The sequence below is a fragment of the Lampetra planeri genome, chromosome 1 (genome assembly GCF_965212315.1).
Source record: "Lampetra planeri chromosome 1, kcLamPlan1.2.h2, whole genome shotgun sequence".
Lineage (NCBI taxonomy): Eukaryota > Metazoa > Chordata > Hyperoartia > Petromyzontiformes > Petromyzontidae > Lampetra > Lampetra planeri.
The window spans coordinates 19,460,672-19,477,891 of NC_136107.1; the positions used below are offsets into that span (position 1 = coordinate 19,460,672).

At 49.9% G+C, this 17,220-nt stretch overlaps 1 protein-coding gene across 1 annotated transcript in view; it reads right to left on the reverse strand.

The window, feature by feature from the left end:
- The window catches only part of CFAP46 (cilia and flagella associated protein 46), a 67,146-nt gene that overhangs the window by 2,913 nt on the left and 47,013 nt on the right, over window positions 1-17,220 (reverse strand). Inside the window, exons 41-58 of the mRNA XM_078602248.1 lie at window positions 16,073-16,276; window positions 14,434-14,631; window positions 12,430-12,531; window positions 11,456-11,635; window positions 10,741-10,944; window positions 8,923-9,020; window positions 8,711-8,802; window positions 7,879-8,009; window positions 7,253-7,359; window positions 5,941-6,020; window positions 5,359-5,616; window positions 4,884-4,948; window positions 3,962-4,022; window positions 3,640-3,675; window positions 3,058-3,154; window positions 2,517-2,629; window positions 1,608-1,689; window positions 927-1,060 (exon numbers count right to left, since the gene is read on the reverse strand). Of these exons, the coding sequence (XP_078458374.1) occupies window positions 927-1,060; window positions 1,608-1,689; window positions 2,517-2,629; window positions 3,058-3,154; window positions 3,640-3,675; window positions 3,962-4,022; window positions 4,884-4,948; window positions 5,359-5,616; window positions 5,941-6,020; window positions 7,253-7,359; window positions 7,879-8,009; window positions 8,711-8,802; window positions 8,923-9,020; window positions 10,741-10,944; window positions 11,456-11,635; window positions 12,430-12,531; window positions 14,434-14,631; window positions 16,073-16,276 (2,242 nt within the window). The remainder of the gene's footprint in view (window positions 1-926; window positions 1,061-1,607; window positions 1,690-2,516; window positions 2,630-3,057; window positions 3,155-3,639; window positions 3,676-3,961; window positions 4,023-4,883; window positions 4,949-5,358; window positions 5,617-5,940; window positions 6,021-7,252; window positions 7,360-7,878; window positions 8,010-8,710; window positions 8,803-8,922; window positions 9,021-10,740; window positions 10,945-11,455; window positions 11,636-12,429; window positions 12,532-14,433; window positions 14,632-16,072; window positions 16,277-17,220) is intronic.

Sequence of the window (17,220 nt, forward strand, 5' to 3'; positions counted from 1 at the left end):
CACACACACACACACGTCACATAGACCCACACATTTTCACATACTCACACATACACGATCACAAAAGACAAAGATCCCCTGTATAGCCTGAACAGACTGTTGGGGAAAATGCTGTTATTGAACAGCTATGATGGCCAGCATGTTACACGAGGGGGTGGGTGGCCAGCACCACGCCCTACTGCCTTTGTCTAACCAAGTGAAGTAACGATGTTTACACATTGGACCAGCTACTCAAGTGAGGCTGAGTCCACCCAGGACCGGTTCAGATAAACGCTCAAAGACAAAGCTTCCCCGTATAGCCTTAACAGACTGATGGGGAAATTGCTGTTAGCAAGCACCTATGAAGGCCGGCATGGCACATGAGGGGGTGGTGGCTAGCACCATGCCCGGCCACCTTTGTCTCCTCAGTGGCGGTTTGCACACCACACCAGGTACTCCATTTGAGGCTGAGTCGACTTAGGGGAGGCCCAGGACTGGTTCAGATATTCGTCACTGGTGTTGGCCGTTAGCGGGAATCGAACTTGGGTCGCCAAGTTTATAGCACAGCGTGCTAGCCTCTACACTACCGCTCCCCCACTCAAAAGAACACTCACACACATAGAAAAAATATCCCCTGTAGAGCCTGAACATACTGTAGAAGCAAGTACTGTTAGCGAGCACCTATGAAGGCTGGCACGGCACACGAGGGGGTGGGTGACCAGCACCACGCCCAGCCGCCTTTGTCTCCCTAGTGGAAATGTTTTACACGCCGCACCAGGTACTCAATTTGAGGCTGAGTCGACCTAGGGGAGACCCAGGACTGGTTTAGATAATTGTCACTGCTATTGGCCATGAGCGGGAACCGAACCCGGGTCGCCAGGTTCGTAGCGCAGCGCGCTAACCGCTACACTACCGCTCCCCACACATACTTACACACTCACACACACCTTCACAAACTCTTTCAAGGGCACCGATCCCTCCAGCTCTGCCAGGCCACAGTGGAGCCAGCACAGCACGGGCCCCAGCCAGGCTCAACATTATGGCTCCCAGCAATGGTCCTGGCAGCCCCAGGGCCCGCTCCCTGCACGCACACAAAGATAAAGGTCCGCACAGATTTGCCACTTGGGCCTGTCCCGTGACCTCCTGTCAGCGAGTCTTTGACACTTCAAGTGGCCTTAAAGTGCATCTAGCCTGCTGTGACGTCATCACCACTTTGTGCTGAACAGCGGCAGCTGTTGTTGTTGGGTGAGTGTTTGGGTCGGTGAGTGAGTTGAGTGTGTGGGTGAGTGAGTGTGTGAGTGGCACAGGCTAGAGAAAAGTTGTGCTGGTGTGCGAGTGAGTGTCGCTGTGTGTGAGTGTGTGGGTGTGTGTGTGGCTGAGTGTGTGAGTGAGTGTGACTGTGAGTGAGTGTTGGTGTCTCTGTGTGTGTATGTGGCGCATCAGCCAGTCATCTCAGTCATCTCAGTCAGTCGACCCGTAGCACCTGGGTCTGCCCCGTGACCTCCTGCCAGCGGGCGTTCGACACTTCACGTGGCCTCAAAGGTGCACATGGCCTGGCACAAACGTCGTTGTGACGTCACCGCCACTTAGTGGCGAATGGCGGTTGTTGTTGTTGTTGCATGTGGCACCTCTCCAGGGCGAGCGTGCTGTCAGGGTTGAAAGCCGTACTGCCCACCAGTGTCTGATCCAGAAGCAGCACGAGAGGGCTCTCTGTGGGAGAGGTATTGGGGAGGAAAGGAGGGTGAGAGGGATGGGGAGATAGTAATTAGCAGTTGAGTATCATGGGTCCTCCTTTGCCAGTGTCAAAATATAGGAATAGGTTTTCTCCTTTTTTTTTTGCAACAAAACAGGTGTTAAGATTTAGATTTAAAGAACCAAGAATAGGTGTTAAGATGTTATAACACCAAACTGAAACCTTTTGCAAGGAATCATGTCTGCATCAACCACAGATACTTGTGGTGAAATTACAAACAAAAAACATGCTCTGAGAGTATATGCATTGTCTTTGAAACTGATTGGTCCACACCAGAGACGGCGAACAGCTTTCGACTTCTGGCGTCTTCTGGTCTAACACTGTTTGAGACTAGGCTCTAAAGTAAGCTGTCTCTGGTGTGGACCAATCAGTTTTTTTTCTCGCAAATTTGTACCACGACGCTGACACACAATGGCCAACTCCTTTTTAGTTAAGTAATTGGATCTTTCATGTCCATGGTGAAGAGGTGGCACCTAGTATTACAGAGTTAATATACACCGCAGTAATACTCAGGGCGGCCTTCTGAATTCGGACTGCGAACCTCTGCAACAAGCGGCAAACGCACTACCGCTGGGCCATGTCACTGACGTGAACACACAGAGATGGTGTGAGAGACTGGGTGTCTCTGTGGGGGTGAGTGGCTCTGTGGGGGTGGGTGTCTGTAGGTGTCTTTGTCTCTGTGAGTGTAGGTGTCTCTGTGGGGGTGAGTGTCTATGGGGGGAGTGTCTCTGTGGGGGTGGGTGTCTCTGTGGGGGTGGGTGTCTCTGTGGAGGATGGTTCTTACTGTTGAGGCTCAGCGAGGTGAGTTTCTCCGGAGCGAGGAAGGAGAGGAAACGCTTGGGAGCGCAGAGGAGCAGCGCGCTCGCTGCAGATACGAGTCGCTCACACTGGGCAGCGCTGCTCCACCACACACACAAAGATCCCCCATATAGCTTTTGACAGACTTGAGGCAAGTGCTATGACATGGGGTGCCTTTGTGTCCCCAGTTCTGATGTTTAATACATACCGCATCAGTCACTCAATGAAGGCCGAGTCGACCTAGAGGGGCTAGGACCATCACAGGCGTTTGCCACTCATGTTGGCTGTGAGTATGAACGGAACACAGGCTGCCGGGTTTGTATCACTGTGCGCTAACCACTGCGCCACCACTCCCAGCACGGTCACATTGCACACAGCACCGCACAAAGACGGAGAGCATTGCAACCATCACAACACACAGCACCACACACAGTAGCATGCACATGAGGGGAAATGAGTGAGAGAATCAGTGTGAGAGAACTGGAGATTGAGTGAGTGAGAGAGAAAGTGAAAGGGAGGGAACTCACTTGGGGGGCCCTGTTGAGGGGGCGAGCCCCTCCCATCGCGACGTGAGGGCGCACGACGAGTCCACAATGCGAGTCCAAACATGTGCCACATTGCTGCCTATGTGCCACACACACAGTGGTGGTCATAGTGTGCCACACAGAGTGGTGATCAGTGTGCTATACACAGAGCGGTGATCACAGTGTGCCACACACAGAGACAGCAGTTATCACAGTCTGCCAGACACAATGGGGGCAAAGTTGTTACGTGTATTCGCATATGATTCATTTACAGGTATATTTTCAGCATTGGGATATTTGGATAATACCAGTAATTGCGTTTTTTTGCTTTGTGAGAAAACCGCAGAATCCGGAGGAAACCCATGTAAAACAGGGAAGGAAAAACCCCAAACACTCACTCGTTCTCACTCCCACACACTCACTCACTCGCACACACTCAATCTCACTCATTCACACTGTCACACACGCTAGATAACAGGGGGAGAACGTACAAACTCCACGAACAAAAGTGCCCGATTTGGGAATCGAACCCAGGACCTTCGTGCTGTGAAGGACAAGTGTTACCACTGTGCCTCCGCCTCATACCTGCCTCCCGTGTGTGTCCATGTGGGTCGATAATATCTGCACCAGTCGCTCAGGACAATAAACAGTCCGGATGGTTGATGATCCAGCACTCACTGATTGACGACAGTCACTTGCTTACTGGCGGTCAGTTATTTCCTCACCACTCTTCTACGGCTAATACCGAGGTTACTGTTCCCGTTAACTTCACTCGTTGCTTCCTCCAACCATGCTGAGGGTTATTGTGGTGTGTGGGTCAGTGTGGCACAAGCGCCGTGCTGACGTCACCGCCACTTAGTGGTGAACAGCGGTGGATGTTGTTGTGTGGGCAGCATTGTCAGGATACACTTGAGCCCTTGCCCTTCCACAATGCTGCAGTGAGGCGGCACGGGTTGACTTACAGAGACCTGCCACAGAGCACATATGCACGCACCCTTGCCATCAGTCATGTGAGAGTGCCAATGTATATTTAAATTAAATAACAAACCACTAAACGCATTCCTCAATAACTATTTGCACTTGTGCACCACTGCCAATGCATCATCACCTATTATTTCAAACAAATAGTTAAACTGATAATTGTCTCCTGCATATATATACTGTATCTCTCCACATACATTTTGTTTACACCATCCATCGGCCGCACACCTTCTGGGTGTGCATAATTTCAGCCACGTGTCTACACTTGGCTAATACGGAAAAACCAAACATGAAATGCAAATAACCGTGCCGCATTATACGACCGTGACACGCAAACCTCGCCTGGCTAAGGAAAATTACGCCTTATCTTTCCTGATGCAGGTGCTAAAGAAAGGTTCTGGTGGTGGGGGCAATGTGATATGGGGGGGTGGAGGGGGGGTCGGGGGGGGTCGCTCTACCCCTCCCCTCCATAGGGGCGGGGCTCCCCCCACCTGTCGATCAACTTGGATCCCCGGCACTGGCGTGGGATCGAAGTTCAAGATTTCGTATTGGTGGGGTCTGGCTGTGGCTGCCGAATGAATGCCTGGCATTGGCCAAACATCTCCTTGCTAAAAAAACACCTGCAAATTACTCAATTGGGATTACGCACAGGAACGTCGCCCCCCCCACCCCCCCAACTGCGAAAACTTGGCAGGACCCTTCTGAAAACGAGTCTTCAGACTCAGAGAAAGCATGCGATGGAGTGACCATCTATGTTCGATGACTAGCCAAAAGCCACTGCAAGGATGACTAGAGTTCGCTTGATGGTTTATGTTAAACATATACGTACGTATGTAAGCATCAATTACCGGATTGGGCTTGCGCGTGCTTCTTGCCTTCTCTTCCTTCCCAGACTTTTCGTCCCCCTTCTCCTCTATGATGGGATACAAACACACCACGTGGTGAACCATAATCTTCTCTCGTAGTCTGACAAGCAAGTGACACAAAGTCACAACTCTATGTTATCTATTGATGTTGGCCAAACATCCAATGCTGCAAACTTACTGGCAAATTACTCAATTGGCACACGATAAGGTGGGATGCCAGAACCACGCCCGACTGCATTTCTCTGCCTCATGGCGATGTTTACACATCAACCTAGAGGAGGCCCATGACTGGTTCCTACAATCGTCACTGGTGTTTGCCGTGAGCGGAAATCGAGCTCAGATTGCCGGGTTTGTGGCACAGCGTGCAAACTGCTACACTACCGCTCCCCACCACCATACTTACTACCACCAGCACCCTCATCACCGCCACCACACTCACCATCACCACCACACTCACCACTATCACAGGCCGCACGAACCCAGCGGCCGTGCAGGATCTGCAAGGAGAAATCCCGGCTCATGGAGCGTGGTGGGGGCTGGAGCTGTGGAGCCTTAGGAGGCTCCATGTCAGCCATGGGGTTCTCAGCGCTGGGGGTGCGGCCAGGAAATGGAGACAGCTTGGGGTGGCCCACCACCCCGGGCAACAGCTCCAAGGGTAGCTGCATGAGATGCAGATCGGCGAGGATGATGAGGTGGGGGGCAGCTGGGGCAGCAGCTGAACACATGGGAAGGGATGGAGAGAAAACACAAGTACACACTTGTAATTTGACTCACTGACACACTCGCACACACACAGTCACAGAGAGGGAGAGAGACAGAGGCAGAGCGAGAGAGACATGCATTGATACACCTACGATTGGCACGGTTGGCTACGTACGGTGTAAAAGAAGTTCAACATGCATAAATATATATATACAGATACACACAGACACACATACTCACACACACAAAAACAGATATGCACACACACACACAGGTACACAGATATGCACTCGCAAAGATAGACATCACTCGCACACAAAGACAGGCACACAGGCACCTTGCTCAGCGCTGGCTCCGGTTGATTTTTCTCCACCTCGACAGCGAGCGCTCACAGCCGCCCCTACAGGGTCCACAAGCCTGCGTGCGTGCGTGTTGGGGGGGGAGCAGTGGTGCAGTGGTTAGCGCACTGGCTTCCCGAGTTTAGTTCCCGCTCATGGCCAACATCACTGTCGAATATACAAAACCGGTTATAATTCTGCCCTAGATCGAGCGACTAGACTCAGCCTTAAATAAGTACCCGGTGCCATGTGTAGACATCAGCACTGGGGAAAGAAAGGCGGCCGGGCGTTGTGTTAGCCAATTAACCCCTCGTGTGCCATGCCGGCCTTAATAGGTGCTCACTAACAGTACTTGTCCCAAGAGTCTGTAATAGGCTATACAGGGGATCTTTGTATTTGTGCACGTGTGTATTTAGGTTTGCGTGTCCATGTGTGCGTGTTTTCACACACATCTGTGCATATGTACATGTTAACAATGTGTCTACGTATTTCTATTTTTGTTATATTTTAATTTATTATGAAGCTTGTTTACCCAAGAAAGCCTCATTGAGTCTCAAGACTCTTTTTAAAGAAGGTCCTGCCAAGTTTATAACAGAAGGAGATGATATCGCTTTATGTAATCCAAATTGAGTAATCTGTATACGTTGTTTAGTGTTAAGATATTTGGCCAATACCATTTACATTGGGTGTTTTTTAGCTACGGGAGGAACTGGAGAAACCGGAGGAAACCCATGCAGAACAGAGGAGGAAAAAAAACTTCACAATCTTCCTCATTCACAAAGATAAGGCAAAGATCCCCCCATATAGCCTTAACAGACTTTTGGGGCAAGTATTGTTCGCGAGTACTTATTAATGCCAGCATGGAAATGGATGTCTTCCGAGTGGCGATGTTTACACATCGCACCAGGTACTCATTTGAGGCTGAGTCGACCTAGGGGAGGCCCATTACTGGTTCAGACAATCGTCCCTGTTGTTGGTCGTGAGCGGGAACCAACCTGGGGTTGCTGGGCTCGCAGAACAATGCGCTAACCACTACACTATCGCTCCCCACACTCGCACACTCACTCACTCACTCACACACATTCACACACACGCAGACTGCAGAACAGGGGGAGAACATAGAAACTCTACGCAGAAAAGGCACCCAAGTCAGGAATCGAACCCAGGCCCTTGTTGCAGTGAGGCCCGAGTTCGACCACTGCGCCACCCTGCCATCCATCAAGGGACGATTTCTCCTGTAGACAGAAGTGGAGGAGGAAGGCCCAGACAGTGCAGTGAGAACGAGATGACCACGAGTAGAGGGAGCGCTACCCGAGTGCAGACACTCCCAGTTGGGCCAGCACTGGCTGCAGGTATTGCTCGGTTCGACCCACGATGGCCTCCAGATCCTCTTGCAGCTGCCTGTCATCATCTGAAATCTGTAAATGACAAGAAAACGCATTACACCGGAAAATAAACAAATACAGCCTGGAAACAAATAGAGTTAAGAACACACAGTGATCCATATTATTTTTGGGTTAGTTCACGTGGTGGTTTTATACCAAAATTCTTGTGATCAGCCCTCCACCACCCAAAATAATTGTCACGTTTACAGAGATATTATTTAAACCTGGCTAATGTATCTATCTATGTCTCTATGTGTCTATGCCTCTTTGTGTGTGTGTGAGTGATGGTCTCTGTCTCTATGTCTCTGTGTGTCAGTATCTTTGTTTTTTGTATCTGTGTGTCTATGTCTCTGCGCGTCCATGTCTATATATCTATGTGTCTATGTTTCTGTGTGTGTTATGTCTCTCTGTATCTATGTCTTTGTGTGTATATGTCTTTATGTGTCTGTCTCTTTGTCTTTGTGAGTCTATGATGGTCTGTGTGTATATGTCTCTGTGTCTATTTCTCTGTCTCTGTGTGTTTATGTATCTGTGCGTGTGTGTGAGAGTCACTGTGTGGGTCTCTCTCTTCTCCTGCTGCAGAAAACTCTGCTGCGCTTTCTCCCTGTGCTCCCGTGTGCTGCACAGGAGTGAGTCCAACTCCGTAGCCTTGACCTGTATTCGAGCCACACGCGTTCGAGACGCTACACACACATATAGATACAGACACACACTCAGATATAGATACAGAAAGACAAAGATCCCCCATATAACCTTAACAGACTGTTGGAGCAAGTGCTGTTAGCAAGTAGCACCTATAACACACACAGAGTGAACCGCATGCACACTGCTGCTGTTGTAGCCATAGCAGCACTCCCAGTGGCAGCTGTGCAGCACAATACGACTCAGCATCTGGCCTCCATGTGGGCATTAGTTTGCCAGTAGGGGGCAGCGTTGCTATGTGTAATCCCAAACGAATAATTTGCGGTTAATTTTTTATTTTGACAAATTTGGACCGTGACGCTGGCACAAGACTGCCGACTCTTGCGAATGATGTTATGGCATCTTTGACATCCACTGCGAGTGAAGCAGATGGTGCATAGTATTCTATGGTAAATGCACACTGCGGTGTTAACGAGGGCAGAATGCCAGATTCCGACCGTGAACCTCTGCAACAAGTGGTGAATGCCCTACCAGCTGGGCCATATCACATCCCTTTACAGACTTAGTAAGAGTGCTGTTAGCGAGCACCTCCAATTAGCTCCCGCACCTCCGATTAGCATGGTTGGCTATGTACGTTGCAAATGAAGTTCAACATAGATACACTACTTACACACTGACCCATGTGGCCACTGCTGTAGGAGCCCCCCGTCTCCCTGCCACCATTCCCCCCCGATGTACTAACCTAGCTGCTGGCTGCCTCCAAGTTTCTCCATCTTCTTCTTGTCTCCCACACAAGAGCCCGGCTTGTCCAGCACAGCTCCATAGAGGTAGCGTCTGTGAACGCACGCATCCCCGTGTGTGTGAGTGAGTGTGTATGTGTGTGCAGTGCAATGTGTGTATGCAGTGCGGTGCGTGTGGTGCCAGTGTATGTGTGTGTAGGGTATTGATACTTGCCTGTCTAGGGAGTGCTGCAGAATGACGATGTCTAGATTTGGAGGAAGCTCATTGATCAGCACCAGGTGCTGTGTCGAAACTGCAAGATATCGCCACACCTGACAAAAGAAAAAGATCATCCGTATAGCCTGAACAGAAGTTTTGGAGCAAGTGCTGTTAGCGAGCACCTATGAAGGCTAGCATGGCACACGAGGGGGTGGGGGCCAGGCACCACACCCAGCCACCTTTGTCTCCCTAGTGGCAATGTTTACGAATCCCACGAGGTACTCATTTGAGGCAGGGTCGACCTAGGGGAGGCCTAGAGCCGGTTCAGATAATCGTCACTGTGGTGTTGGCCGTGAGCAGGAATCGAACTCGGGCCACTGAGGTCATAGCGCAACGTGCTAACCACTACACTACCACTCGCCACATGCGCACACACACAAAGACATGCGCACAGGTATAAACGCACACAGGCACATTACATTACGAGAGACTTCATGTTAATTGGTTAATTGCTGATCCACTACTCATTAGGTCACTCACACGCTCAGCGGCGGTCAGTCGCTTTGTTATCACTTTTAAATTTAGATTGAAAACTACTTTTTTTAAACTGCTTTTTGTGTTAAGTTTGTTGTTCTTCCCCCACACCTCTGATAAGCACGGTTGGCTACGTACGGTGCGAAAGAAGGTCAATATACACACATACAACAACGCTCACTCACCTACTAACTCACTCACGACTCACTGATCCTCATTCACTCATCCACACTCACTCACTCACCACACTGGACAAATAACAAAAAAACCCAACATTCGTCACCGCACTGCAGGCCACAAATTTCTCTCTTTGCTTGTTTCCATTGTTACAATAACCTTGCTCAAGTCAAGAAAGTGTTTACTATTACCGATTACAACTTATATAGTGCTACTTGTTGCTGGTCGTTTGATCCTAAGTATTTTCTATCCCACTTGGCCAAATATGGGCTCACGTTGATCGGAACGACCCAGGGACCCATGGTAGCGATAATGAGCTGTGCACAATCTATGCCCTTCGAGCTGTGGGAATAAGTGAGCTAGATTATTTTTCCACACTTAATATAGTAATGGAGTACATTTGGAATTGGTGTGATGTTTCACGGATACGATCTGCAGTAGTTTTCACACTAGGGGGCGAGGTTGCTATGTGTAATCCCAATTGAGTCATTTGTGGTGTCAACTTTTTTGTACATTTGGACCATGACGCCAGCACACAATGCCCTACTCGTTTCAAATGATGTTACGCGGATCTTTAACATCAACTGTGAAACAAACGAAGCATAATATTTCACAGTGAATACAGGCGGCAGGGTTGTGCAGTGATAACAATTGTGTTTCACAGCAAGAAGGACCTGGGTTCGATTCCCAACATGCAAACTGTGTGGAGTTTGCGTGTTTTCCCCCTGTCCTGTAAAGGAATACGTCTAGATTCTCCAGTTTCCTCCCATAGCTAAACAAAACAAAAAACCCTACAATGTAACGGGTATGGGCCAAACATCCCAATGCTGATAAATGACCAGCAATTTACTCAATTTGGATTAGACACAGCAGCAACATCGCCCACTACTCTGAAAAACATTGGCAGAACCCTCCTGAGAAAGACTGCCGAGACTCAGTGAGGCTTTCCTAGCTAAATAAGTGGCTTGAGACTGGTGTTTGTGCAGTTTGATTGGTGAGTTGTGATTTACAATTGTTCAAAAAATCACCCCATGTGTAAAATGAGCTGCTGCCAAAGTGGTGAAAAAGAGAGTGAGCGAGGAAGCGAGTGAGCGAGTGAATGAGTGAGTGAGCAGGCCTCACCGTCTGCTTCAGGGCATGTGTGGCGGCGGTGCTGCCTGTGGGGGCAGTAGTAGCAGCAGCAACAGGAGGAGTGAGGGGGCAGCAGAATCCAGCCTGTCTACGGTCCCGCGTGGCTGTGTGGAGGCAGGCGGCCGCACGTGAGCTCCCTGCTGCCCCGGCCACGCGCCTCAGTACCACAGCCAGAGCCCGGCTTGCCACACAGCTCTAGTGGCACGGCAGAGAGTGTGGGAGATTTGGAACAGTGGGGAGAGTGCGGGAAAGTGTGGGTAAGACCATGGGTAACAGCATGGGGGACAGCAGCGGAGAGAGTGTGCGGGAAGAGTGGGTGAGAGTGTGGGTGAGCATGAATGAGAGCAGGGAGAGAACATGGTTAAGAGCGTGGTGGAAAGTGGGAGAGAGCCCTCCAGCGACAATGGAGAGTGGAGGAGCGACACTCACAATAACGAGCGGAGCGCCGGGCGGCTAAAACAGGGCAAGGTGACACAGTGGGGAGCACAGCTTGTCTATCTGCCAGTCATCTCAGTCAGTCAACTCATAACACCTGGATCTGTACCGTGACCTCCTGCCGGCGAGCCTTCCATACTTCACTGATGGTCTCAAAGTGCACCTAGCCTGGTACAGGCGCTGTGGTGACGTCACCGCTCCATAGTGGCGAAAGGCAGCTGTTGTTGTACATGAATGTGCGAGTGACGAGTGTGTGTGCATATGAACTCACCTGGAACAGCGCCAGGTATTGTGCCGCTGCCCGTGGCTGCGAGGGCCCCATGGCATCCGTGAGGGCGAGCGCAGCACTCGACGCTGTGTGGAGGTCACCTTCCCGCAGAGCAACGCCCAGTGCCTGACTCATCAGCTCCACAGACTGACATAGCTGAGCTTGTGGGAGAGACAGCTCAGCCTGGTGGTGAGGGGGTGACAAATGGAAGTGGCGATGGAAGAGTCACGGCCAGGAAGCAAACCGAAACCCAGACCCATCGTCTCTTGAGTTGATTGATGATCCACCACTCACCGATTCATTCCAGTCACCTCGCTCACTCATCAGTAATCAGTTGCCTTCGTATCACTCTTCTATCACTACTACCATGGTTACTGTTCCCATGAACTTCCAATCATTGAATCCTTTATCTATGTTGACGATTCAGTCGACCAGACCGACTCGCTCAGATACACTTACACAAACACGCCCACACTCAAAATCAACAGGAGCTGCCATTCACCACTACGTGGCAGTGATGACACCAATGTGCTTGTGCCAGGATAGATGCACTTTGAGTATCGAAATGTCGATGGCAGGAAGTCACGGGGCAGACCCAGGTGTTATGGGTTACCTGACGATGACTTACAGATGCCCCACCTGTGCTCCCCACTGTGCCAACTTGCTGTGATTTAACCACCCGGTGCTCCGCTTGTTATTGTGAGCATTATTTCTCTGCATTCCATTGTTGTTGGAGGGCGACTGCCTCCAATAGCCCAGTAGCGTCCTTGATATGCTTTCTAAAAGCCATTCATGATTGTGAGCAGAGGGTCAGGGCCCCAAAAGCATGTAGAATAATGCAAAACCATGACCTAATGATGGTATCATAGGCCTTGACCAGGTCGATAAAAAGCAGACACAGTATGTAAGTGGTGTTGAAATTTCTTACGCCTCTGTAATAATGTTTGCCACACTCACATACACACACGGTCACTCACCTGCACGTGGCGAACCGGTGGTGTTGGTGATGATAGAAAAGTCAGTTCTGTAGAGCCATCGTCTTCCTCCATGAGCTCTGGCTCCGTATCCCCCCAGTTCTCCTTAATAATCAGAATAATGAATAATAATAATTGAGTACATTTGGTCTTGCCATTACCATATTTACCCTTTCTGGCAATAAAACAGGTATTAAGATGTTCAAACACCAAATAGAAACCTTTTACAAGGAATCATGTCTGCATTAACCATAAGTATTGTTCGCCTTTTGGCGTTCTCTGGTCTGACACTGGTGAGACTAGGCCCTAAAGAAGTCTATCTCTGGTGTAGACCAATCAGTTTAAAAGACAATGCATATATATTATATATGTCGTTATTGGTTAGATTGAGGGGGTCGAAATTAGGATGGTCGTCGACACTGGTGCGTTGGCGACCATCATTTCGGAGCTAATTGATAACATTCTACCCGCAGCACAGGTGTGTATCAGACGAGCTGAGGTGTGTGATCCCGTTCTCAGGTGCTGGCTTCAGAAAACGAGAGCCCGTCGGCCTGGCCGACTGCTCCCCGTGAGGAGCCGGGTTCATCGGGACAGTTGCATATTCCCCCCGGGACCTCGAGGGAGAGCGAGCCCACCTACCCTGGGAACCCGGCCACGAGGACTCGATCAAAAACTTTGCGGTTTTCATGACCCCCCATACACACATGCTCCCACATCGTCAGTTAGTTGTCGCACTCGGCAGGCCGTATTGACTATTGGCTGAACCTACCCCTTATTGTGCTTGCGGGTGTTGTTACACAGTGAGAGTGGGAGATGGTTGTGATGGAGGGGGTTCCGAGCGTTCGCGTTTTATTGCATTGTTTTTTCCTCTCTCTCTATCTCTTCTTGCTTGTTGTTCTGTACCTCCACCCCCTTTCCTCGCCCATTAATGCATATTTGTAGATAGTGTGTATATTGTATAGGTGGCCTGGGGTATTTATTTATTTGTTATTGTTACTGTTGAGGCGCACATAGTTGTTGTTAATTGGTTACACTTGTTAGTTGATTATTAAGGGGGAGTTGACAGCCAGGACGGCTGAGTGCTATGAAGGGGGGGGGGGGTGATGTAGTAACAACGTTGGATGTCACTGTGTATGCCAGCCCTAGAGAGGCACGGTGTGCGGTGTCTTGACATTGCGGACACCACTGGGATGTGGGTGCAGTACCGGCCCTAGAGGGGCTCAGTCAGCGCTGATTGACAGCGATGGATGCCAACACACTTGGCGTGCAATGCCAGCCCTAGAGGATCGGGTGTGGAAGCGCTGGCCACAGTGAAGGGGTGCTGAAGGCCGTGGACTCTGGTTATCCCAAGAGGACCCGTGACCGTTCAAGTATACAGAGGGGCCCCAAGTGGGGGGCTGGGGGCGGTCACGTGGTCCGGGTCGAGATCTTGCAAGAGGGTTCTGGAAGGTGGTCGTGGCCAGGGGCGGAGTGAGCCCCGCCACGGAGGATATAAGCCGGGCCCCCCAGAGGGACCGGCGCTGTTGTTATCCTAAAGAAACCTTCGCCGGCGTTCTACGTTCTGCAGAAGTCTCCAGCACGTTGTAGCTAGTTACGGTGCAATTAGTGTAGTTAGCCTGGTGGTCCACCACCATAGCTTGTTATCTGGTAAAGGGGCAGTTACCCCTTTGTGTTGGTAAAGAGTATGTCTGCGACTCGGTTGAACTCACTACACATGTAGCAACATTGCCCTCTCTTGACAACATCTGGGTAAACAAGTGTTAAAATAGGTGTATTTATTTATTTAAGTATTTGACTGCATTCATACTTACCGTATGAATACATAATGTATAAGTTATAGATTTAAAATATTTTTACACATGTCATCACGTGCTTGCCATGTGTGTGTCAATTGATACCCTGGACAAATTTGAAAACGCGATATTCCATCTCAAGAGATTGTCCAGGTCAAATATTCCGGTACACAAATACGTCATATGTGTGAGTGAAGGCAGCACGTGTCCGTACCTGCCACTGTGGCTCGTGCAGCCTGGAAAGACAGCCCAAGCAGTGAGCGGAGAGCAGAGCCACTCGTCCCCTCGGGGTCCCCAGTCCCCCCTGGGTTCCGTTAGGGTCCTCATTAGGGCCCCGACTCAGCAGCAGCAGCGCAGACGAGAGCTGCGTCAGTGCCGTCTGCGGCAGGGAGCGCAGGGTGCTGCTCCACAGCTGACGGAGACAAGGACAAAGGTATCCCCATGTAGCCTTTAACAGGCTGTTGGTGCAAGTGCTGTTAGTGAGCACCTATGAAGGCCATCAAGGCACAACTCTGAAGGGATGTGGGCAGCACTACACCCGTTTGCCTTTGTCTCCACAGTGCTGATGTTAACACACCTCACCAGGTACAAACATCTATGGGAGGCCCCGGAAGAGTTCAGATATTTGTAAGCAATGTTGGCTGTGAGCGGGAATTTAACTCAAGTTTTCAGGTTCTTAGTTCAAGTTCAAGTTCATTTATTAGGTATAGCCCTGTGAGCCATTCGGCTCTTGAATCGGGTGCAACCGCAACAAACAAAAACATGAACAAAAAACATCTTAAAGTGAATATGTGACTGAGTGCAAACAGAAAATCCAAGAAAAGACAGCAAAATATTGCAGAAAAAAATCACCGTACACTAACGCTGTGTGCAAAAATCCCAGTGGGATGCAAGTCAAACAACCAACAACAACCACAAGCCAACTTAGATTAAGGCCATCAGTCTAACTCTGTACTACAACAAACAAACATGGCTAAACCAATACACTTTTCGAAATCACCAAAATAAAGCCATGAAAGCAATGAAACAGTGATCATAGGAACTGTGACGGAATTTTCACAAGAGTGCAATGCGCTAACCACTGCACCATCGCTCCCTGATGGAGACATTTACACACACCCACGAACATTACAGCCGAGATACTAGGTATGGTTTTGGGGGGTTGACTCAGCCCATCATCCGTCCCTCTCATCATGGTTGCTAAAATGGTGACTACATTGTGGGGAAAACAACAGTGATTGTCCTGTGGATAGATGTATCCATAGGAATTTGGAAAGTCTACTACTGGCGTCGGGATGTAAACAGTAGATCAGCACCAATGTCTCAAAGCTAATTTGAGGCTTGCCATTATAACGCGAAACAGCAAATTTGGACTCCACCTGTTCCGTCTGTATGGTATAGAGTGTTGCCCCCTCGCACGCGTTAGTTCTCCAAGTGCTCCTGGTTTTCTCTCACATGTAAAAGCGAACCGCTCAAAACACCTTAATATGTAGGGGAATGCAGAGCTTGGGTAATTGTTGGCACCGGATCACCGGCCGGCTGCCTTCTCGCTTGTCTTTCGTTGCAATTATTATCATTACAATAATCATGGTAGTTTCGATATAAGAGTGATTAAGAATGCAACTGATCACCAGTGAGGGAGTGAGTGACTGGAGTGAAGCAGTGAGTGCTGGAACATCAAATGAAATGGAACAAGAGCTGAAAATCGCACCATAAATGATCTGGACTGCTCACAGGAGGCCATCGTCGGGTCCCAAGAACAGACAGGGCCAGGTGTGAAGGAATTAAACGCCTGCGTGGTGCCACCCCAACTGGTGCCGCCCCTCTCTCGGCACATGCCACCCCTCTCTCACCACGTGCCGCTCCGCTGGCGAGCGCTGCTCCCGCAGTAACGTGTCAAGGTGGCGCTCCACACGGCGCTGCAGGGCAGAACGCCCAGCCGCGTGGGCTCGCTCTGCCCGCTCCGAACGCTCGCGCTCCTCCATGCCCAGCTGAAGCAGCTGCACCAGCTGTAGCTTCACGGAGGCCAGGCAGCACGCGGGCAGCGCCTGTGCACTCTTGAGACATCAACACGTGGCACCAGTCGGGGTGAATGGGTGAAGCTACTTCTTGAATCAAGATGTCAACGTGGGCGGTGGCATGGCCCAGCAGGAACATGCGTACTTCTTGCTGAAGTGGTTCGTGACTCGATTGCGGCAGGCTGCCCTGGTCATTTACTGCAGTGTGGATTAAGCGTAAAATACTACAGTGGTGGTTAAAGATCCCCTGATGTGGGCACGGGGGGGGGGTAGTTTTTACATGCTTCCCCTCTTCAGACCTTCCTTTTCCTTCTCCCCTCCCCATATACATTTTCATGTCCCCGCACGTGATCCCCACCTGGGGAAGTGAGCCCAGTTTCCCCCCTTAATTGGGCGCTGTCGTGCCAAAGTCGGACTGTTGTTTGCAGAATTTCTGTTCCCCTTCCGTTCTGCGATCGATACTTTGTACCGGGATCGCGTTGTAATAAAAACAAAAAAGATCATCTGCCGTCATTAGAAATGAGTAGGCCATTGCCAAATTAGGGATACACATAGTAATACCGACCTAGACTGTGAATCCACTGCAAACTGTTTCTGTGCTTCCTTGGTGACTGCCCTCTGCTGTAAGAATGATAGTGCCGATGAAAACATGCTCAAGTATTTAATTATTACTCTTAGTAGATTATTTCGGTGAAGTCACGTAGATAGGGAAATAAATAATAGATCACGACGTTTCGATCGCAACAAAAAGCGATCGTCCTCAGGTGAAAGAGAGAAACATGCCTCTGTGACGAGGCATTATATCGAGGGGGAGGGGGGGAGGCCATAAAGGGAGCGAGAGGGTGGGGATAAAATTCAAAGAGGGCTTGGGTGAGAGAGAGAAAATAAATGTGACAAGGAAGCTTAGATATCAAACTTAACAACATTTTGAAATATAACGCAACTCAGAGAGTCGGCTAAATCAACAGTTAACACTTTACCTG